General features: G+C 39.3%; 1 protein-coding gene and 1 long non-coding RNA gene across 2 annotated transcripts in view; one reads left to right on the forward strand and one right to left on the reverse strand.

Moving 5' to 3' along the window:
- Positions 1-2,889: 2,889 nt before the first annotated feature.
- LOC140538914 (uncharacterized) lies at positions 2,890-9,550 on the reverse strand. Its single transcript, XR_011977803.1, has 3 exons — positions 9,351-9,550; positions 5,973-6,129; positions 2,890-5,860 (listed from the first exon to the last, which is right to left on the reverse strand). It is a non-coding gene; the product is annotated as an uncharacterized lncRNA (long non-coding RNA).
- The window catches only part of LOC140538913 (short transient receptor potential channel 5-like), a 31,202-nt gene continuing 16,109 nt past the window's right edge, over positions 9,002-24,094 (forward strand). Inside the window, exons 1-3 of the mRNA XM_072661455.1 lie at positions 9,002-9,699; positions 20,519-20,945; positions 22,013-22,534. Coding sequence (XP_072517556.1) covers positions 20,559-20,945; positions 22,013-22,534 — 909 coding nt within the window. The 5' untranslated portion in view covers positions 9,002-9,699; positions 20,519-20,558. The remainder of the gene's footprint in view (positions 9,700-20,518; positions 20,946-22,012; positions 22,535-24,094) is intronic.

The raw sequence follows: 24,094 nt of genomic DNA on the forward strand, positions 1-24,094 counted from the left end.
AAGAAGGTTGTCTCTTTCCTCTACTTGCTGTGCTAAGGTGTGTGTGTTTATACGGAAGGTGTGCAGAATGCAACGCTGCATCTCGGGCTGGATGTGTGTAATGGCTTTATTGATCACAAGACCCTGAGCACAACTGAGTCTCTGTCATCACCCAGCGTGATTGCATTTGGTCCCATCCACCTCTCCTAAGGGGCCTTACACCCCTCTAAAACACCCTCCCCCCAACACACCCACCCACACACATATACACACATTTTTTTTTTTAAGATGCAAACCACTGGTAACACTCAAGAACAGAAAGGCCAGATTAGACTATGTTAGAAAACAGTTTGAAAAGCCTGTCTGAAACAAAATTTTATACAAAGATTGACTTGTACCAGAATGATGGGACGATGGGAGTATGGAGATGCACATCATCTGTATTGCTTACAAAGCAACTGGGATACTGTTGATATTTGATGATGTGTTTTAGAGATCCGGGTGAGCAAGGCAGTGGCAACATTAACTCACTCAATGTGAAAGGAAAAGCCTTAAGAGGAACCAAGACTCAAAATCCAACACCAGATAGCAAAGCAATTTAGATTTTAACAGCTTTAGAGATCACAGCAGACATTTATTCAATAGGGTCGTCTTTCCAAAAAGACTGGAATAACTCTAGTTTAGTCAGCCACCATTTGTGTTCCAGCTTTCGCACTGTTTTAAAGCATAATATGATCATTATACCATAGGCCAAGCCTTTTCTGCCTAATTCATATACTTCTTAGATAACATACTCTCTAAGGTTATAATATGCAAATACAATAGATTTGGTGGCAAGCTGATAAAACGTGGTAAATCTGGCAGGCTAATAATAAAATGACTAGCTGTGGAGCATGTTATAGTACATTTGGGACAATAGCATACAGATGTTCTGGGAATGAACAGCTATGTTGTCTATGCTGACATCAAGGGTCAGAATGAAGTCAGAAGTAGGCCCCATTTAAAAGCCAAAAATAGACAAAAATTCAGTTTTCAGTGGATTCTGTGTTTTAACATCTGTCATTTTTACCTGTTCAAGCTGTGAGTTCTTCTTCCTTTCCATTTTGCATTGCACCGTAACCACACTCAAAATACGACGGGTTCTGGGTATATATCTTGGATATCTGAGTATTCTCAACTTTTAAGTAGACTACAAACTTTGTACTCAAAAATAGTTTTCGTATTAGTATTAGTAATTTTTTGCAATGGACACACACACATAGTCTTGTGACATCAATAGATACAACAATAGATTATTATTAAAATTTGATTTCAGGTTCTCTTGAATGTACACGCCTACATATTAGTATATTTATTAGTTTACATATTAGTGTACATATTAGTTTCCTTTTATCTCCTCTCCTTCTCAGATGCAGCATGTGAGACAAATATAAGGTCCTATTATGCCTGGGCTATGAGTAGCATGTGCCTCTGCAGAGCATCACCATTTCTCCTGAAGTGACAGTTAATGACTCTCTGTCAGTGCTGCAGATCAATTGAAGTTAATGAGGCACTGCAACTATAACCACCCCAAATGCACATACAGTTCTTGCACATGACAGATTAATGTAATTTCTCTTCATCCTGGTGTGATAATACTGTGATTTTGGTGTATGGGATGTTACAGTACAATATTTTGCTACTGAGTAAAGACATTGCATTTTTGACTGATAAATTATTGTCTTAGGTGTGCCATTCTTTATTATGCACATTTGTCAACTGAACTGTGCTTCAGACCTCACGTCTGTAAATGAAAGCTCTAGCCAACTCAAATGCTGCATCACCTATTCTATAGTCAATCACCAGCTTCCACTTGTATTTAAAAAACTTACTTAGACATATTTGGCTGCTCTCAGATGCTGGGGTTATGTTTCTTCCCTCCTTCCTCCCCTCTGCCACCTGTGATGAAGCGTGCAGATCTAAATGGCATGATATAGGTTAAGCGAACTTGCAGGGTTAATACTAGATGTTGTGGGCAAGAGTAAACCGATGCCCATGCACAACTTTGTTTTAAATCACACTAATAGAGCAAACGCACCAGGGTTTGTTTTAATCGAACCAAAGCTGACATGTATCAACACATCCTTAGGGATGTACAAAATAAACATTACAAATAAAATACAAACTGAATATATAAAATATAAAACATTTTGCAATTTTTTTTTTAATATTTGATTAATTAAAAAGTAATTGTTGGCAAACGCTGTTCAGTTGATAAAAGGTGTATCGCTGAAGTGGTTAGTGAACCAGCGGTTCAAGCGTTTATGGCCCTCTGAGCGAACCGTCATTCTCCTCATCTTCTTCCTTCCTCTTTTTCCTAAACTGGGCACCTGATGGGCACTGATGGGTTCTCATCAATTTTTATTGTTGATTTAACATTTTAGCATCACTACAGACCACTATTCCCCATCAGTCTCAGCCAAGAGTCAAGACTAAACCAGGTGTACCATGTGCAGTTTGTTTTATTCTGAATGATTTCTGCAATTTAAATAATTCCATATATATAGCACTCATGCCCTCCAACCCTATTTCCACCCCCACAGAATTTTAGCCTGTGTGGTGTACCTGTGCAGAGGTTTTGATTTGCTCAGAAGTGACCTTTTGCATACAGTTGTATATGTTGTTACATTTAATTAAATGATAAACTGTGTAATTACTTTTACAATTACAAGTTTATAACCATAGTGATGCTTCTGTATTGGGAGCCAGCAAGCATTAATACTGTGCAAGCATTAATAAGTGTTTGTCATTCTTTCTGCATTTAGCATAAATCATGTTGCATATACACTTCATTACACTTCTTTTAAATTTTAGCAAAATGACACTGAAATGAAATTTATATAAAGAAAATACTTAGCCTTTAGCAATTTAAGCACACTTGTAAAGATGTTCCCAGAGTTTTACGAGAGATTGACTATGTGTACTTCAACAATTAAATTAGGGACATGGGCTTGTTCGGAAAATGAGATGCCAGTGACAACAAATAATTCCCTGGCCTGCCATCTGTCAGCTTGCAGGGAGCCATTCGTATTGATTTTTGCTGAAGCTCCCTCTTCACATTCCGATGGCATGAGAGAATCTGAAAGCCACTGCCTGCTTTGAGATTGCTTGTACCATGAGCTTTTCTTTTCACACGGTATCAATATCCTCTTGCCTATTTGCCACAACTTTAACATTATGGACCAATGAGACATGTCTATGTCTATTCAGTTAGAAATAGTTAATAGTTCCAATTGTTCTGCTAGTTTTGTGTGTCCAAGCCATAACAGTGCCTCCATCATGTTTGACAGATGATGTGGTATGCTTTGGATTAACAAGCCTTTCTTTCCTTCACCATACTCATAATACTGGTTTCATCTGCCCCAAAAAAATGTTCCAGAACTGGACAGGCATTTAAGAATGCTTTCTAGCAGTCTAATCTGACATTTCCGTTGAAAGTTACCAATAATTTTGGTAATAATAATATGCCAGCCTGTTTGCGAGTGTTCTAGACTTCACTAAATGTTGTAACGGTGTTCTGTTTTTATCTACATTAATAGTCATATGTGGTCTTCCAAAATTTTTGATGCATATATTCCAGTTAAAATGTACTCAGTTTGGCCACTCCAAAAGTTATTTTATTTTTCCAACCTAATCACAACCTTCTTTACTTGCACTGACACCTCTTTGGATCACATATTGACAATTTCCCTGAACAACTATGAAATGCAAATGCATCACTTGAAATCAACTCCAGACCTTGTATCTCCTTAATTAATTATGAATGATTTTTTAAAACTGCTTCAATCAATAGTCCAGTTACTGACTATGAAAATTAAAGGCATTTGTATAAAAAATAGGTGTAAAGTTTTGAAAACCCAACGAATTAAAGCTGGAAGTCTGCATCTCAGTCACATTACTTCATCTTTGTTACTTCCTTTAAAATCCATTGTGGTTTACAAATGCTCGTGACTCATTTTATGCAGTGTCATACAGTTCTCACAAGCACTCACAGAGTAACATAGTGCAGTGGTAGCGTGCTGAACATGAACTATTCTCAATACAGAATATGGACTCATATCAGTGGAGTATCAACATAATACTGAAGCTGTTATTTTAAGGTGAAAGCGCTACATAGTTTCGCTTTAAATCCACAAAAAAGTGCTTTACAATTTACAGAGGCAATGTATTTTTACCTGTAGAAGATTTATTCAATTTAATTTAGTTTTTACTGACTGAACCCCACAGAAAATATTTGGTGGAATTTGAAGAAAGAGACTGCAGCACACAAACCCAACAATATTAGTGAATCATTGCCCATAAGGAATGATCTAAGATTCAAGAATGCTGCCAGAAGGTGTCTGGCTAAATAGATAGACACATTTGCAGCAGGTCATAACAGCAAAAGGGTGCTCTACTAAGTACTAAATATGCTTGTTCTGAGATGCTTGAGATGGCAGTAGTCATTAACAGTGGTATTTTGTTTTGATATAGAGAAATCACTTGTTATATTAGTTGTGTTGAGCTATTTAAATTGTTCTTCTTTGATTGGTTTATACTGTAATTTATTACTGTTATTGTAAATTATATTTCACAATAAATTATATGAATTGAAGAAATGTCTTTTAAAAATCATTTGTAAAATAAATAGATTTGTAATGTAATAAATAGATATGCGGTTTTCATGTGAAGAAAAGTTAGGACACCCCCACATTTAGTACTATTTGTCTAAAATGAGAATCAGGTTCAATGCATAAGCTGATTTTGAGTCCTCAGTCCTCAGATGAAACCCCAGACATTTATTTTGATTTGCTCTTGATATCAGTGGTATCACCACTTCAGAAAGAGTGTTGTAGATGCATATGAGTCTGGGTAGGTTTTTAAAAAGATCTCAAGCAATTCAGTCCAAAAGCAGACCTCAAGATATGTAAAGACGTCTGTAGCAATCATAAAAAGTCACTGTGGGACCCACAGGTAGATTTTGCCACAGTTAATGTTAAAGTATATGCATCTACAACCCAAAAGAGACAGCACAGCAAGTTTAATTTGCGTGGTGTTTTATTAATTCTATTTTCCAAATGATTTAAAAAGACATTTCAGTTTTGTGTGTTTAGTTATAAAAAATAGCTTACAGTCATCTTTTAGTATTGTTTATGTGAAGATCAAATGTCCAAATGTTAAAATATGTTATAAATGTTATTTTCACATGACTTCAACCAGCTTGTATTTTTTGGTTGGTTTATTCATATTATTTGTACATTTCTAATCATTCTGATAAATTTGCCTTATCAAACATTATCCAGTATTTATGTAGTCAATGAATGAATTAATTAATGAATTAATCTTTAATTTAGGTAACCTACAGGATTGTGTAGTAACAAAATGCATGTAATGCTGTTACGTAATTGTAACAGTAACTGTAGAACATTTGGGGGATCCCTTATCTTACCATGTTTGTTGCTAATCAAATGATCATGGGTGTGTTTCTGTGTGTTTGTTGTAACTTTTTTCTTTCTTTATTAATGACACACACAGAGCTAGTTGCATGTAACAATGCCCCTGTGGGAGAATCTTTCAGCTTGCCTTTACTGGTCTGCTCTAATTTAAAAGTGAAAAGGAACATGATCACTCTCCAATGTGTATTTTCTAGAGAGGAAGGATTGAATTTTCCAGATGTTGAAAAAGAGAAATCAGCATGACCGGATCAGATTTGCAACATGACTTGAAAACGGATCATCAATGACCCCACCAAGGCTGTAGAACTGAGTGACAAGTCAGTTTTCAAAGGAGATGGTCTTGCTGGGGTTGAGTTTGAGGTGGTGAGCTGCCATCCAGCGAGACATGCTGAGAGGTGGGTAGAAACCTGTGTGTCAGAAGGTGGGAAAGAAAGGATGGGTTGAGTGTCATCAGCATAGCAGTGGTAAGAGAATCCATTGGAGAGCCAGTGTAGAATGAGAAAAAAGAGGGACAAGCACCAAGTCTTGTGGAACGCCAGTGGAGAGGCTACAAGGAGCAGATGTTTCCCCCTGCCATGTTACTTGGTATGTCCCATGTCCCATCGTCATGCAGAGCCGGTAATTCCAAGGCTAGTGAGGACAGACAGGAGGATTCTGTAGGCCACTGTATCAAAAGCTGCAGAGAGGTCAAAGAAAATCAGGACAATCAATCTCTGTAACTGCAATGAGATCAGTTTCAGTAGAGTGCGCTGCTCTGAAGCCAGACAGGTTAGAGTCCTGTAGATTGTTCTGACTGAGAAAGAGAAGGTTGATTATAGATGGAAGGATCTTTGAGTGGAAAGAAAGAAGAGATATTGGTCTGTAGTTGCTGATGTCTAAGCTGTCTGAGACAGGACGGTTTTATGTGAATTTGATTCTGTCAAGGTGTGTATGGTCAGACAAGAAGGGATGAACACTCGCAAAGATGGAACAAAGCAAGAACGTTTATTAAACGTAACCAAAACAGGTGCTAATAAAAAATAATGTGCAGCAACTAAGGGTCAATACAGAGAACACAACAAAACATGGCAAACAAGATGGCAAAAATAACAAACCTGGGACTGGGAGGAGCAGGGAGCTGAGAGGGAATAATAACAAGAAGGTAAACTAAAGAGGGGCCTGAACTTAAAGTTACACGCCTAGCTTGGGCAACAGGAGCAACAACAAACTAGGTGCAGATTCACGCTCTGTAAACAAACAGGGGTAGCTGGGGAGCCAGCTGCCTGAAGTTTGGACAACAGGAGTAACTATAACCTAGATCCAGAGCTGCACTCTGTGAACATACAGGGGTAGCTGGAGAGCCAGCTGCATGACTAGAAAATGAGGCAAGCCAAACCTGAGTATGTGATTGCACATTTACACAATTTACACATATTTATATTATTGCCAAGCTTCAAGTATGAAGCATTTGTATCATGACCTTGATGTGAGTTAAGACATGTACTGCAGATTGCTCACCAGGTGCAGAGGTAAATAAATAGAAATTCAATGCTTTGAAATTGTTGTTCAGGCTACCAACATGGAATCCTGGGCCTATTTATTGAACTATATCATATATATTCTATATATGATTTGACAAGCACAAGCCCACAAACCCTTCGGCGAGACAATGCTGGAGTCACTGCACCCGCCCTGAGCTCAGCAATGAGATTTTCTTTCTGCCCTTATTTTTTTCTCATACTCTTTTGACTGTGCTGCTCTGTCTGTGGTTTTTGTGCCAGTTGCTGCTTGATATTCCTTGGCTCAACAAGCCCTCAGAGCCTGCACAACGAAAGCGAGAGATTTCCCGACATGCCTGTGACAGTCTAAGCCGATTGTCGCAGTGTGCTGCCTGTGTCAAATCCTTTACAATTCCCACCCCGTCACTGCTGGGCGCAGCTTCTTATGTCTTTCTTTTTCCCTTCTCTCTGGCCACTTAAACTTAACACTGTATTTCAATAGTCTGTGTTGCTCCTTTATGGCAACCTGACCTTTGCTTTGTAACCATGGAACTTGCTGTTTGCTGCTTTTCTGTGTTTTCTGTTCCTCTCCTTGAAATTACTGGAATTGATTTGCTCTAAACATTATGTGTTATATTACCATCTGCTAGCATAAAGAAAGAACAGGGATGATGGATGTACCAGCACAGAAAGTATTAGTAAAACACTCATCAGGCTAGAAGTCAGAAGTGCCTCCCAAGAGTCCAGCACCAATCTACACAGTGACCCTGAGGGTCCACAGTGTATGGGGGCCATTAGTGCAGGAGTAACAACAGAACAAATCCATACATTATAAATGCCATAGCTCATGGCCACATGAGGAATGATGAAGAACTACTGGTGATGAAGTGACAACAATGATGCTTTAGAGAGCCCAGAGATACCACAATGCATTTTATGAAGAAATAGGGTATCAATCCCTAGGTAAGGAGAGTAAAATTGAATTATGAAAAACATTCATATTTAGAACCAATAATGTGAAGAACAGTAAAAGAATACAATCCTTGGCCCAAATACCACAGATGCTAAGGGAGAACTATCCTCAGTGTTCTACTAAATGGTCAATGAACAGATTAACTGCAAGATATCTCACAGGGTCTTAAATTGCATATTTCAATATTATAACCATTGATCATTAATAACTAAACAAATTTGGTTTCAGTAATGATATGAGGAATACATCATCCATCATTCTTGTTTGGTTGGACTACAGATGTATATGGAAGAAAGTGCATCTCATTTAAATAAGTGTAAAGCAGAGACACACATGGAATGGAGAAATGGTTGATGTGTAGGCTGTTGCTGTGTCTGTAGAAAAATGCTACGACCTGTCACATAGTCATCTCGGCGTCTGTGTGTGTTTTTAAAGGTGGGCGTCTCCCTGGACTGCTGTTCTGGGTGTATGTGTGGTAGCGGCGGCAGGAGAAGCATGTGCACACCGCATACACACACACGCGCGCGCACACACAAGGCTCTTATCCCATGGCCAAATGAACAGCGCCACACGCCTGTCTTGTTTTTCGGATAGGGCTGAGTTGATAGCAGGCACGCACCTGCACTCTAACAGTCATACCCACTGAGCCTCTCACTGCATTGTTATGAGGCGAGTGCATGAGAGAGGGGGACTAGAGAAAGAGGGAATGGAGAGGGGGGCGCTCTTGATGGAACAAACGCACACGCTAATGACGGCTCCAGTGTGAACCATATTCGCTGCACAACGAGAGGGGTGTCACAGGAGAATTAGGGAGCAATTCGATGAGACAGCATCTCAAGGGTGCGCTCAAGGCAGGTAGCGCACCGGCGGAGCACCTCGGAGGCGAGGAGCGTCCGCTGTCACATTCAACAAGGTTTTAAGAGAGTGGGAGAAAGCGAGCTGACAACAAGAGCAAAAAACAACCTGATGTGGAGAAGCAGAAGCAGAGGGTAGGAGGAGGGAGGGTACTGGGGGGATGCTGCATAGAGGGAGGCAGAGAGAGAGAGAGAGAGAGAGAGAGAGAGAGAGAGAGAGAGATGGGGGAGAATAGGGGAGGGAATGAGAGTAGAAGGACAGGGTGAAGCAGGGGGGAGAAAAAGCAAGAAACGCAGACATAGCAGGGTAAAAGAGCTGTAGAGAAAGACAGAAGGACAGAGGAGACAAGACAAGAAAAAGCAAGGCAGGAGCAGTGTTAAGACAGACGCCAGTGTAGAGCCTGAGACGCCGCCGACACGGAGACCACACTCCATCCGGCAACCATGACAACCGAGGCAAGCGCACATCGAGCCCCCAGTCTTCTCTCTCCGGCGCCAGTGAGGGGGCTATGAATCTCGACGTTCACTGGGAAGTAGAACGAAGACACAGCAAAAGAGAACATCAAGAGAACCCAAGAACAGACTCATTTACCAAATAAGGATACTGCTTCATGATTTCTTTTCCCAACTGGATTTTCTTTGCGTTTTTGCACGCTTTGTAGTGGTGAAGAGGTGTGGGGACGTAAATGGATGGAGTCTCCACTGCAGGTTGTCGGGATGTGTTCAGCTCATTGCTGGGGAGAGATGCAGAGAAGCTGTACCCAGGAACCCTCCAACCTTGACCTATCAATGGAGTCCGTGAGGTGGGCTTGAAAACACCTCCCCCTCATGTTCTGGAACGAACAAGCAGAGCTAGTGCCCCAAGACTGGAAAACCAAATCATCCTCCTCAAATTGGCTGAGGAGCCCAAGAGATGAACCATGTAAAGCCAATGACATCAGGTGAGTACACTTTGCTACCGTGCCTTTGCAAAACATGACACGTGTCATTCCTGGAACTAAAATTAAATATGCGCTGCTGCAGTATGCAAATATGGCTCTTATCACATGGTGCATATTTCATTTATAAGATCAACTGACAGTGTTTTGTGAGTTGCATCAATACACGGGTTCTAATGATGCAGTGGGCAATGGTAAATTGAATATATAAAAACTAACATACAATTCTAAAACATATAAACATGTAAAATGCTCAGCAAAAAGTGTTTTATGCCATCCAGAAGTACATCAGCAATACGTGGACTGAATGGCAGTCAGATATTAGCTTTCTCCACTCTGCAAAAGCCTCATATCCAAACAAAACCCAGGAGGCAAGGTGAGAAGCTGAGAAACAGCAACTGCTTTTTGCAATATTCTGCTACTCCCAACGCTGACCATTCTTTTTGAAGCTTGGGCACGACCAACCTCTCTCACACCAGTACCTCAACCTTTTCAAAAGGACACAAACACAATTAAGTGCTGTACTCATCAGTAACTGTCAACAGGTTATTAACAGTGTAATGAATCTCTAACGGCAGCGCTCACTAAAGACCACTCAGGCACCAGAAAGCCTGGGGCCTTAATTTATGGAGGTGTATGGGACTCCATTCATTTGTAATTCATTTAATCAATTAAGGCTGCTTGAAGACATCCTTGCAGGACATCAGGGCTGTACAGTACTCAGTTGCACCTCAAGTAAGTTGCATCTCAAAAAATAAATGAATTAAAAATCATTCCATGTTGAAGAAAAAATAACAGTTTACTCCGACAATTTGGAAGGAGCTTACTGAAAGATAAGCGCATTTAATGAGATTAGGGCCTACACAAAGATATTGTGAACCAATCTGCATACTTTGATATTCTAGTGCACTGCACACTTTGCCTGTGTAAAAAGTGACTCATAATAATTAAAATGTAATTTGAATCAACAAAAATCAAACAAAATCATTCTGAAAGTTTAAGAAATGAAATTCCACACAAATATAAAAAAGAAACAACACAGCTATGCACACATGGTTGTGAAAAGAAGTGTGGAGTGTTTCGAGGCATAATTCTCATAAATAAGTTAAGGGAGCACAGCTGTTAAATGCTTTTCCAACAGTAACTATAGGCATGTGAACAGTTGTGCAGCTGGATGAATACTGTCTGCGGGCTATAGTATTTCCTCATGGATAAACTCAACTGTGCTGTTATTTACCACCTGTGGTAATGCACCTAATATAGACATCATATACTCTTCTGTCCCAGAGGCATAAACTAATTTGCACATAAAGTTACAAGTCATGGTAGAGTTAGTCATTTACCTCCAAGGTGCAGTGACAGAATCATCAAAGCAAGGTCAGCCATCATGACTGAGGCTATCAATATAATGCCATTATTACATAATCTATTTTCATCTTGATTTTCATCAGTTGCTTAAACAAAAGCAAAAGGAAATTATAAAAACCTAGTCTAGATTGTTTGCAAGTTGCTCAACCATTAACACCTTTTATGTACAGTATCTGCAGATTGTTGAAACATCTCAGGGGAGTGAAATTAGAACACAACAACGGGGTGAAAATGAAACACTCAGTTATCACTCTAAATGCTTTTGATAATTGGATCATTAGCAATGACAATGTACGCTGTGTTGGCCGATAGTGCACATTAAACTGGTGCTCTCTCACAGCAAATCTGACACTCCCACTCATTGTGCTATCTACAGAGGCCAGAAACATCCACTCTGTGTCAGGTGGTGTGGGATGACAAATGCCTAGAGGGTACAAGAGTGCAGTAGTTGTATACTTTAGATATACACAGAGCACATTGCAGGCACAGCATAGTCTAACTGCCTAGTGTCTTTAGTTGGGAGAGCATGAAGGATGACAGGATCCACTCTTTGATTGCAGGCTAGCATCAGTGCTTTGGGTAAATCACCAAAGAGACACTGCCCAGGCACTTTGTGTCTGTGTCAGGCAGCTACAGTACTGAACCCTAGGGCACAGGTTGAAAAATGTAAAGAGGCATTCACGCTGTGAAAAGTTAAAACCCTACAAATTCTCTGAAATTTAGAATGTTTATTTGAATGGTATAAACCTAGTTAAAATACTTAATACCACATGAAGTATATATTTTTAAACCGCTGAATCATTTTTAGTGCAAAACCTGAGTGCCACCTCTGTGCAGAAAACAAAATTGCAAATTGTATTATGATCTTTTTAAGTGAAACATGTCAGCAGAGCAGATCTTTATCTTCTGACGTCACCTTGCAGGCAATGGTCTAAAGCTAAATGGTAATACGGCCTTAAACGCCGCATCCACAGTTTGTCTGTCAGCAGGAGTAATGAGGCCGGTCTGGGTAATGACGCTGCTCTGTGGTGAGGAGTATTAGCTGTGTACTTGTAATCACTCACCATGAGTCACTCCGAAAGAGCAGCGGGCAGGTTTTATGTAAACAGCCGCTTGCCTATCCAGCCTGCCCCCCCATTGCTGAAGCTATGTGAGGAGCTCACAGCATTGGAATTGCGTCATAAATTGACACTACAGAGTTAACATGAAAAAAAAAGAAAGAAGAAAACAATCACATTTGCTGGCTGGCTCCCCTGTGCTCTAGTAAACAGCTGCCACTACCTAATTAGTGTCTCGAACCGAGAGCTTGTACCATGTGTTTTAAAAGTACTGGCTGTGGTGCAGCTGCCATGTAGCTTTTACTTGATATTATACCCAAAGATTCATTGTCTGGCGTGTCTTATTGCTCCATAACCCCACATTTGGTGTAGATTTGATGAAAGCTATCAGCAGAGAATTAGTTCTTTGGTGGTGGGACACAGCAGCCCTGTAACTTAATGTGTCCTAATGTGGTCTTTTACTACATAAACCTTGTTTTCCCCAACAACAGGAAACAACAAACACACAAACACTAGACTAGAAGCTAATCAAAAAGTGCTAGTGATGGAAACAAGCCAAAGCAGAGGTAGGACTTGAGAAACTGCATGAATGCCAAATATTTGTCAGTGACTCATTTGAAGGCATTTGTGCCATGCATGACAAGTGCAATATGCAGAACTGATTATGCTTACATTCTTCCCTACAGCTCTAATTTGCACTAAATTTCAGTTTTTGGAATTCAGGTACAATTTATGAATATTTCACTTCACGCATAAACCCCTAAATAGTAGCAGTAGTTTTTTTAGCAGTCTTTTGAGTCACATTTGAGCCAGCTTATTTGGCAAGTGGTTTATGGGCCACACTCTTTTGTCATTACTCTGTGGTGAAAAGCCATGACAATTTGACACTACTGGAATCTTTTAAAATCGTGTATCTGCCCTAGCACTTAATCTTTAATGTAATGTAGAAAATGGCAGTGTTGTTGAAATGACAGATGTTAATATTAATGTACCCAATACTAGAGATGAAATGATTAGTTGGCAAAGTTGATACATCATTGAGAGAGTCAACTATAGAAGAAAGATTGATGTGTTGTTTACTTTACACTCTGTAGTGCACTATAGTATTATTCAATACAATGTGGTCATGTGCAACAAAATGCAATAAACCATAGGCTGAATAGGGGGCGAGAAATGTTTCCCTGTTGCCCTCCTCCAAGACCACACGGCAGTGATGCCACCAGAAAAGAAAGGGCCAGAGACTTAGACTTTGTCCCCCTGCTTTAAAAACTGTGCGTTTCGGACAAACTCATGCAACATGAAAGCTGTACATATGTAACAATAGTCATAACGTTTTTTTACAAACTAATTACTTACAGTCATACCATTCAGAATACAGCTATAAAGCATCTCAGTGACATGATAAATGAATAAACTTCAATATCTTCATGTGGGTAAGATGTCTATAAACACTCCCCCCCCCCTATTCTGATTGGCAGTCGCCTATATTTTGAGGACTTTAGAGAAGGAGGCTGCTTTTAATACCAGTGCTGTGACAGGGCAAAGTGAGAGGGAACTGCAGAGAACATAACTGTCAAGCATTATGTAAAACTCTAAAATAGGAGTCAACAGACTCATTTATAGTTAATAGTTAAATACACAGCTACATCATGCAGAGGAGAAATGGTGCTGTGATGATGTCATATGGTTGGACTGGACACTAGAAAATAAGAGAATCAATAAAATATGTATAAAGCTGGAAAGCCTGAATATATTTGAGTTACATTAGACAAGCAAGAGAGCAAAGCTTTGATGGCCCACACATTAATTGGGAACCAAGGCTAGGGAGGGATTTTGTCCATTAAAAAAAAACAACAAATAACTAAATTTGCCTAATGAAATTACTAAAACATTGTCATAATCAGCAGGCTCAGTATGTGATCAATATCAATATAAATACAGGTTATTCTGTTAAATATTTATTCTGTTAAACACAGCATACAAGAAACTGTTATGTGATTAGCTCTTTACATCTACTGTTATATATAACTGAAAAGGATGTTCAAGCAACATTCAACTTGTATAAGAGGAAAGCAGAGGGTATCTACGCCCAAAAGTGAACTGAACATGGAGGTGCTACATAATTAATCTCTTCGTCTTGTCAGGAAGCCATAGCGCAAAACTGCCAGGAGGCAAGTTATATGGTAAAACAAATAGCACCCTGCAGAACCAATGTTATCTTAAATGTATGTTACCCCAAATACCATGAGATTACACAAGTTAATCAATGAGTGCGTATGCTCCAGGATGTTTTGCCGGAACTGTCGTGAGAATGGTGGTGCCAGTGTGATAGGTCCCATTTCACACTCTCTGTTTCGTTCTCCCCCTCTCTGTGACAGAGGGAAAACATTATTCTTTTGCTCTCTTCTCAGGAAAGTAATGTTCCTCAACCACTGCTTATGGCTGCAGGCAGAGGCCCGTATGGCTCACTGGGGGTTTTGCTGTTCCTTTGCTTCAAATGAGTAATTCCTTTAGTTGAAACACATGCAGCAGCATTGCTCTTCCCCCCCCCCACACACACACTGCTCTTAGTGCACTGGTCCTTGTGCTGTGCCCAAGATATCTTCACAAGTGTACTGAATCAATGGCATTAACCCCTTCCCTGCACCATATCCGCACTGCCCACGCTATCCTAAGACCACAGCTTAGGAAACTGTGCCTTGCATGGTGCTTGTGGTGCTTCTTGATTTGTAGCTTAACAAAATAAACACAAGAAACTATTCATATGTGGTGAGCAAGAGTTGTGAGCACTGTTAACAACTGCTTACACTATTAATTCACCTCCTGATTAACACCATTTACAGGTATTTAATTTGGAATAATATACACCTCAAAAACTTTACATCAGCTTTCTTTTGTATGGCACTTCTTAACTGTTTGAACAAATGAGCAGCCATACGTAAACACTATAATCAAGACTTATTAGGATAAACATTCAGTGTTAAAGTTCAGTTCACCAGTAGCACCAACATCTGCATCTCATCTGCATTTGACTGTTCAGTGCATAGAGTAAAGGAAAGCAGTATACTAATTAAACTTTAATGCTGGCGGTGAAACACATTACCAACCATGATATCAGGCATATGGGCCAGACCCACAGAAACCCACTGTAATCTGTATTCAAGAAACATCAGAAGGTTGCATGCAGTGCTGAACGCTATTTATAACAGCAAGAATTGTAAACAGCAGAATTTGCTGCTGTTCCGTGACCTCACTAACGAACCCAGGTGTCAGTCCAGTCATACAAACATGCTGAATAAAACATGGGCCCATAATTCCCAGCAGAGGTCTTGCTCAGCTTTTATGAGACAGTGGGGGGATATAAAGCACAGCAAACAGAGGAAACAATCCAACTGTGTAATCAGTAGTTTCACTGTGCATTCGTACATGATTAAATTATGGAATTATGGCATTTGTCAAACAACACAGTGTTAAATAAAGTTTACAGTGATACCACTTACAGAAGGTCACAGTAAAACTGGGCTTTTGGCTGTTGGCACCCTCCACTATAGGACCATGCCAAAGCAGTTAAACACTGCAACGTGCATATCCCTATTGAAAGTTGTTAAATGCCAGGACATTATTGAGTTTCATCAGACCATGATGCTATCCTGTGTGCCATTTTAAAACTTTACCTACTATGTTTACGTTTTACAATATTAAACACTTTGAAGGTTAAGCATCTCATAGATTAAACCAGTCAATGTTTTACTTTTACCTTTCTAAACCAAGCAAGTCTTGTCTTCAGTGAATAGCAAAAATAAAAAACTAAGGCTAGAACCAAGACAATAACATCACAATATATTGTAATATGTAGTGGTTTTTATACTGTCATGCACCACCATATGCATATAATCTAAGTAAGAAGTTTACCACAAAATGACTGATTAAAAACATGAACCTGCAATAGCAGCCTTCCAAGGGAGTGAAGAGAGCATGAGTGTGAAAACTGGCTAATAGTGGGACCTGAAGACAGCAGTACAACATGGCTATCTAGCGGTCTGGGTTTAAACACAACACCAAATGAACCACTGCCAACAATCTTTGCATGAATTGCAAGACATATCCTGATAATCAAGTGTATTGATTTTTTTTTACACCCCTAGTGAGACATGAGAGTTTGAAATCAGGCGTAATAAGCCTAGGCTGCAGCTGATACTCTTTGATTTGATTTGATTTGATACATACTCTTGTGCATAATGTTGCACCACATAGCATTAGTTCTAGGGTTAGCTTTTGCTTCTCCTACAGACCAGTCTCCATCACTTAAAACACCTGCCATGTCAACTTCCAATAACTAAAGGAGTCCTTTGTTCCATTAATGTTGCCACAGTTCTATTTGCTGCTAACTGGCATATATATATTTCTCAGGCATGCCACTTCTAAAAGCATTGTAAATCCAATTTAAATCATAATATAAATGGTATCTCTTTGTGCTACTGGACTTTAGTTTGTTAGCACAACTGCTGTGAAAGTCACAGACATCATGTCCTTACTCCCATTTAGCATCGTTTGTCTCAGTCATAATGCTAATACCCTGCTACTGGTCTGTTGATATATTCCATGATTCATGATTAGATTTAGATCAATAACCAAGAAACACAATGCAATATCAGTCTTGTAATGTGTCTGAAGAAAGCAGACAGAACATGAAAAATAGAAGTATACACAGTCTGCAGTCCTATGATATAACAAGATCTAGTTATCTGGAGTACTTTTAAAGATAAATCTTACTTTTTCTAATTATATGTTATTGGAAAAATAATAATTTAGGTGGAACCATTGAAATTACACTTTAATGTGATCATAAATAGCAATGTGCTGTTGCAATGTCTTTTTAGATGCTGCTGGAGTATACATAAGATCTTAATGTTCTTTACAGAGCATGGCAGTATATTAATACAAATATACATATTTTAGTACTTATACTTTATATAAACTGGATTTTGTAATGTAGATGTAATGGAGCTACTGTATTGCAAGACAGCTTTCAGAGAATTATGCCACTTAAGATTGTATCATATATAATGATTAAGGTATAAACAAAGTCAGAGTGATTTAGTGTGAAATTCTATGTTCTAGAAAAATAAAACTTGTACACATAGGTAGTAATAAAAAGAGGAAGAATGTGTCTTCGCTCTCAACACTTGTGATAAGGGGAGGTCTACAGTAAGAGAATCCTTTTCAATAAATTGGATAAATTGAATAAATTTCTGCATTGATTAAAAAACAATTTTTCTGGACAAACTAATAACAGAAATCCGTAAATAATGGTATACATTTTTTTTAAATTATGCTTTATATGTTCATATAAACATATAAAGAAGCAACTTAACTTAAAATTAGTAATCACAAAAAAAGACAGAGTATCCCCAGCAAGACCCTAACTAAAAAAAAATCAAATTCAGTTTAGAAATATTTCAAACAAGTCTTCTTTTCTAGTCTGGGGTATCTGACTTGAAATAGCCACACTAGACTACCAAAAGTAAACAGAGCTTCACTTCTGGAAGACAGTCCTCCAACAGAAATGCCACTGCCTCATGCATGAGCAGGCTCTGGGAAAAACTAATTCTGCAAGTCAGTGTGACAGCCTAGCCCCAGCCAGTCATATTTCCCATCTCTCTGCACTCAGTTCCATGTCCCCAGGCAAAAGCAGAGCGCATGGTCAGGGTTTGGTGGAGCACCCCTCTCCAGGCATCCATTTGAAGCCAGGCTTGCGTCATGAATATGGATGGGCTTCCTGAGGTCACTGCGAGCTGAACCCTACAGGAAGAACCCTTTGGAAGTATACATAGTTCCTCCATGTGAGAGATTAAGGAGGGCAAGATGCTCAGTATATCCTTTCATTCTTCTCTCAGTTTTGTAGAGGAGAAGAAAGAGAGAGGGTCAGAACGCTTACTTTCATCAAACACAGAGCCCCATCAAAAGTTTATTCATCAGATTAATTTAGTCTTCTGGGGGAGGCATCAAACTGCTAAGACTAAAAAAATTGAGCTTGTCTCTGTAGACTCATATCAGTACAATCCAGACACACGCTTCCTTATACAGTTGAAACCAGAAGTTTAAATACACTATATAAAAAGACACATATGCATTATTTTTACACTGTCTGACATGAATGTAGAATAAACCTTTCCCGTTTTAGGTCAATTAGGATTACCAAATTAATTAGAGACATACCTGTGGATGTATTTTAAGGCACACCTGAAACACATTGCTTCTTTGTGTAACATCATGGGAAAGTCGAAAGAATTTTGCCAAGATATCAGGAGGAGAATTGTAGACTTGCATAAGTCTGGCTCATCCTTGGATGCAATTTCCAGATGCTTGAAGGTGCCTTGTTCATCTGTACAAACAATTATACACAAGTACAAACAAATTGGGGATTTCCAGCCATTATGCCGCTCAGGAAGGAGACAGGTTCTGTGCATATCAACTCAAGAACAAAAGACCTTGTGAAGATGCTGGCTGAAGCTGGTAAGCCAGAGAACACCATCCCAACTGTGAAACACGGGGTGACAGCATCATGTTGTGGGGTTGTGTTGCTGCAGGAGGGACTTGTGCACTTCACAAAATGCATGGCATCATGTGGAAAGAACATTATGTGGAAATACTGAAGCAACATCTCAAGACTTCAGCCTGGAAGTTAAAGTTCCATCACAAAGCCCTGATCTCAATCCTATTGAAAATGTATAGGCAAAGCTGAAAAGGCATGTACGAGCAAGGGAGCCTACAAACATGGCTCAGTTACACCAGTTCTATCAGAAGGAATAGGCCAAAATTCCAACTATTGTGAGAAGCTTGTGGAAGGATATCCAAAACATTCGACCCAAGTCCTACAGTTTAAGGGCAATTGTACCAAATACTAATAAGATGTATTTAAACTTTTGACTGAAGAAAGTAATAAAAGTAATAAAAATTGCTCTAATTATTATGGCATTTAGCAAATAGAATTCAAATTTTGATAATCCTAATTGACCTAAAATGGGAAAAGTCATACATTCATGTTAGACGGTAAGAAAAAAAAGCATGTGTGTCTTTTTATGTAGTATATGTAAAATTCTGGTTCCAACTGTAAGTAGATATATAGTTGCAAGAACAAGTAAACTGTATAATGTCACATGATTTATAATAAAATGATCTGATCATTATTTAGCATTTGTATAGACAGACACAATTTAATTCCTGAATCCATCCATAAGCAAATGGTTTGAAACCCTTTGATTACCCTGGATTACTGCATTGATAAATAACTAAATTTGATCTGAGTGTTGTCTAAGTCAATTAGTCAGGTATAGTCAATTAGTCAATTATAAACTAATTGCACACAAACGGTTGTACTGTTAATGTCTTTTATTAAGCAAAAAAACACAGTGTAGACTAGAAAAGTGTTCACATAAAACGGTCCAAAAAAAAGAAGGTCCACTTTTGTCTCATCTTTCCACATAACTTTTTCCCAGGACATCGCAGAACACCAAGGTGGTCATGGGCAAACCTAAGACAGGCAGCAATGTTTTATTTGGCAGCAGCAGCTTCCTTTGTGGTGCCCTTCCATGAACAGCATTTAGGTTTTTGTAGCTTGCTGTATTTCTTTTGCTGTTACCTTTGGGTTCTGTCTTTTGTGCTGTTGAACTGATCTTAAAATCCTTATCCTCATCCTAGGAAGATTTACAACAGTCCTGAATTTTTTCCATTTGTAGACAGGTTGCCTTTTCAAGCTTTATGAGTCCCTATAACTATATGTCTTCTGATGTCTGAGGAGTTTATTGGTTTACACTAACCAATCTTTCCTTAGCCAGTTAGTGCCTTGAGAAGTCTTTAACACAGAGATTCACATACTTTTTACATACACTCGATATGCCTTTTTTTCTCACTGTCTGACATGAATTTTTAACTTACCTATTCTGATCTGCACACTGTGTTTACACAATGTGCTCAATAAAAAGAACAGTCCAACTGTTTGTATGTTATAAGTAAATAGGATTGTGTTTGTCTATAATTATGACTGAGATAATGACTAAACCCTATTTTAAAATAAAAAATAATAAAATAAAATAATAAGATTTTCTTGTATTATCAATAAACTAGATAATTTCTTTTTTCGTTGTATATGTATTGGTAAAGTGAAAACTTCTTCAGCATTATGATTTCTTCCACGACTTGTACTCTGCAGGGCTTGATTTAGTTTAGGCTGTAAGTGGTATTAGGGTTACAATAAAAGCTGTCTTCAGCTTGAGAAACATCTACTTATTCAACAGGCAATGCATTGATAAACATTTGTTGTAGAACTCCTGGGTTCTTTGCATTTTACATTTACTTTTGAAATCTAACTCAGTCTTTGTTCCAACTCTGCCTAGTTTCCTGTGACCTTGTATAAGCCGCTGTCAGTAAGTCCTCATGAATCCTATGGCGCAGCTGTACTACAAGAAGGCGAGCTACTCGCCTTACCGTGACCGCATCCCGCTACAGATCGTGCGGGCAGAGGCCGAGTTGTCATCCGAGGAGCGGGCCTACCTGACCGCGGTGGAGAAAGGCGACTATGCTGGGGTCAAGATGGCACTTCAAGAGGCCGAGATCTACTACAACATCAACATCAACTGCCTGGACCCCTTAGGGCGCAGCGCACTCCTTATTGCCATTGAGAATGAGAACCTGGAGGTGATGGAACTGCTGCTGAGTCATGGTGTCCATGTGGGTGACGCACTGCTGTACGCCATCCGTAAGGAGGTGGTGGGAGCGGTGGAGTTATTGCTGTCCTACAGGAAACCCAGTGGTGAAAAGCAAGCAAGTATCAGCATGTATCAATGTGCAAATGATGAATAGCAATGAATAGTGATTCAGTCTGTTGCAGCTTTGCAGTAGAAAGGGTGAGGTCTTAGAGATGATAGGGACTCACTGACCAAACTGATCCATAATGCTCAGTCTGAGAGTGCACCAAGAGAAAAAACTGTACAATAGTCCAATATCATAAGACTTTGGTGGTTTAGTATAACACCTCTGTGAAAGTGAAACACTGGACAGTGCTTTTTGAGACCCAAATCAGTTTACTTGTCTGTCCTTCTCAGGCCTTTTTTTTTACAATTATAGTAAAGCACAGTGCTTCTGGCAGATGCCCTGAAATTTATTTGCAAGGTTCTTGCAAAGTCAAATGAGGGCTCAGAAATCAAAGTGAATGTCATAAAGTAGCATTTGAAGTCAATGTAAAATGCTTACAATAGCTGAATTCACTTATTTGAATGTCTTAAATTGAAATGTCTTATTTCAGGTATACTGTATATAACAATTGTTATTCAAAAGATAAACTATACACTTAATTTCTTTACAACTATAAAAACATGTGGTAAACAGGACTGACATGTTGGAATAGTTAGAATAATAATTCCTAAACATAAATAAAATGTTTATATATTATATTTTAAAAATAAAATCTTATCCAGCACATCTTACATCTTACATTACATTTATGTGACAGAGGTCAGTGAATGTAACATTAGAGAGTCTTCCCCAAAGACTGTTATTGGTAGTGTGGTGTGCTCGTGCATGGAGGGCAGTAGTGTTACTAGGCTGAAGCAACCTTTTAACGGTTTAGCTGCTACAAATCTAGTTTCATGAGGCATGTTTTTATGAACCTTTCTCCTGGAATTCCTAACTAAATATAAGTAGCATGGGTAATATTCTTTGATGCAGATTAGTTAATGACTAGAATTATTATACTGAACCATTACATTACAAGTCATTAAGATCATTAAAAAGCAGGGCCTTCAAATAACTATTTCCGGTTGCCTTACCATTTCTGTCATATTTGTATTTAAAGTAATACTTTTAAAATCCTTTTCTATTCTCATTATTAGGTGCCTGCCCTAATGATGGACACACAGTTTTCTGAGTTTACTCCGGACATCACGCCCATCATGCTGGCTGCCCACACCAACAACTACGAAATCATCAAGCTCCTAGTTCAGCGTAAGGTGACTATCCCCCGGCCACACCAGATTCGCTGTGACTGTGTTGAGTGCGTTTCCAGCTCGGAGGTGGACAGTTTAAGGCACTCACGCTCTCGCCTTAACATCTACAAAACCCTGGCTAGCCCATCTCTCATTGCGTTGTCCAGCGAGGACCCCATACTGACGGCGTTCAGGCTGGGATGGGAGCTAAAGGAACTCAGTAAAGTGGAGAATGAGTTTCGGCAAGAGTATGAGGAGCTTTCGCAGCAGTGCAAGCTCTTTGCGAAGGACTTGCTGGACCAGGCGCGTAGCTCCCGTGAGCTGGAGACTATTCTCAACCACCGTGATGACCACAGTGAAGAGCTGGATCCCCGTGAGTGCAGAGACCTGGCCAAGCTCAAGTTAGCTATTAAGTACCACCAAAAGGAGGTAGGCTAAGTATTGAATGTGGGATGGCTGTTCTAGGAACTCTCTTTTAAAAGGTGACTCTTGCAAAAAAGAAAAAAGAAAAACATGCCTCACTGTAAAGTAGAGAGGTTTATGTGATTGTTAGTGGCTGATGAAATACAGTGAAAGCTGAGCAACATAACAACTCTTTTGCAGGCGTTATCCCCATTATGAGCATGCTGAAATACAGAGTATGCCTTCAGTTACAGTTCTCTCAATCCTAAGGGAAAATGGCGTTTACCTCTTGAATAAACCAACATTAAGACCTATATTTTTGTTATCAGTATTCAAAATACCTGTTACAACAGAGCAAAAACTGTGAAAGCCCTACAAAGTCATTTTACATTTTAAAAACTTTTTGCCTTTCATACATCCACCATCAAATCCAAAATGCAGTTTTACTTAGGTGTTCTGGTCAGTTCATAACTTTTTAAGCATTCCATTACAACTGCAACGTCACAATTAAACTACTACATTTCCGAACTACACCACCCTCCCTGAGGCAGACTAGGGTTCAATTCCTTGACCTGAAAAGCACACCATGCTATAGCAATAAGAGTATTTGGGCAAGACGCTACATCCTAATGCTACATTTGCTCCTCTGTCTAACATCTAGAGCAGGTATAAGGAAAGTGTTATTCAAGCAGAAAAAGTCACAAGGAATTAATGAAAGGGAATATGTTTTATTACGTTTTAGGTAAAATAGATCTATCATACATTTCAGTTGTTTTATTTGTTCAGTGCCACAGGCACTAGCTAGCTTCCACTATTCTGAATTAACACACAAACAATCTTACTTGCTCTTACCTGAAAAGCAATTAATTCAGTGGCTTCTACTGCTTAAAAGGTATCTTCATGCCTTACGGTCCAAGGACATACGTCCAGATCACATCATTATACCTGATTATACTGGTTCTGAATGGTTATCTGGATATGTGTAAGAATTAACGTAAATAATAACAAAAGTGATATAAAGCTTGGTATAAAGGTAAAACCTGGCAATAACAAATGGGTCACTTGCAGCATTAATTTGCACTCAATTATACTGCACCCTGCTATCCAACTAAGGTCAGCTTTTTACAGTGCAGTTCTATGGAAATTAAAGGTAAAGGTGCACGTATTTGTCACTGTACAGCGAAATGTGTCCTCCGCATTTAACCCATCTGGTAGTGAACACACACTCACACACACATGTGTTAGGGGCAGTGAGTACACACACACACAGAGCGGTGGGCAGCCAACTCCAGCGCCCGGGGAGCAGAGAGGGTAAAGGGCCTTGCTCAAGGGCCCAACAGTGGCAGCTTGCCGAGCCCGGGAATCGAACCCACAACCCTGTTATCAATATCCCGGCGCTCTAACCACTGAGCCACCACTGCCCCTTTACACTTTACATTTGCTGCGTGAGCATTTTCACAAAGTGGAGTTATTGACTTGTAAAACACAAAACTGGAGCTGGGTTATTCTGGGTTAGTGTCCTGGACTAGTCAGAAAATCTAAGAACGCTAAGATGTGGAAATAAAATTGTAAAGTGTAAGAACTGTA

The sequence above is a fragment of the Salminus brasiliensis genome, chromosome 18 (genome assembly GCF_030463535.1).
Source record: "Salminus brasiliensis chromosome 18, fSalBra1.hap2, whole genome shotgun sequence".
Lineage (NCBI taxonomy): Eukaryota > Metazoa > Chordata > Actinopteri > Characiformes > Bryconidae > Salminus > Salminus brasiliensis.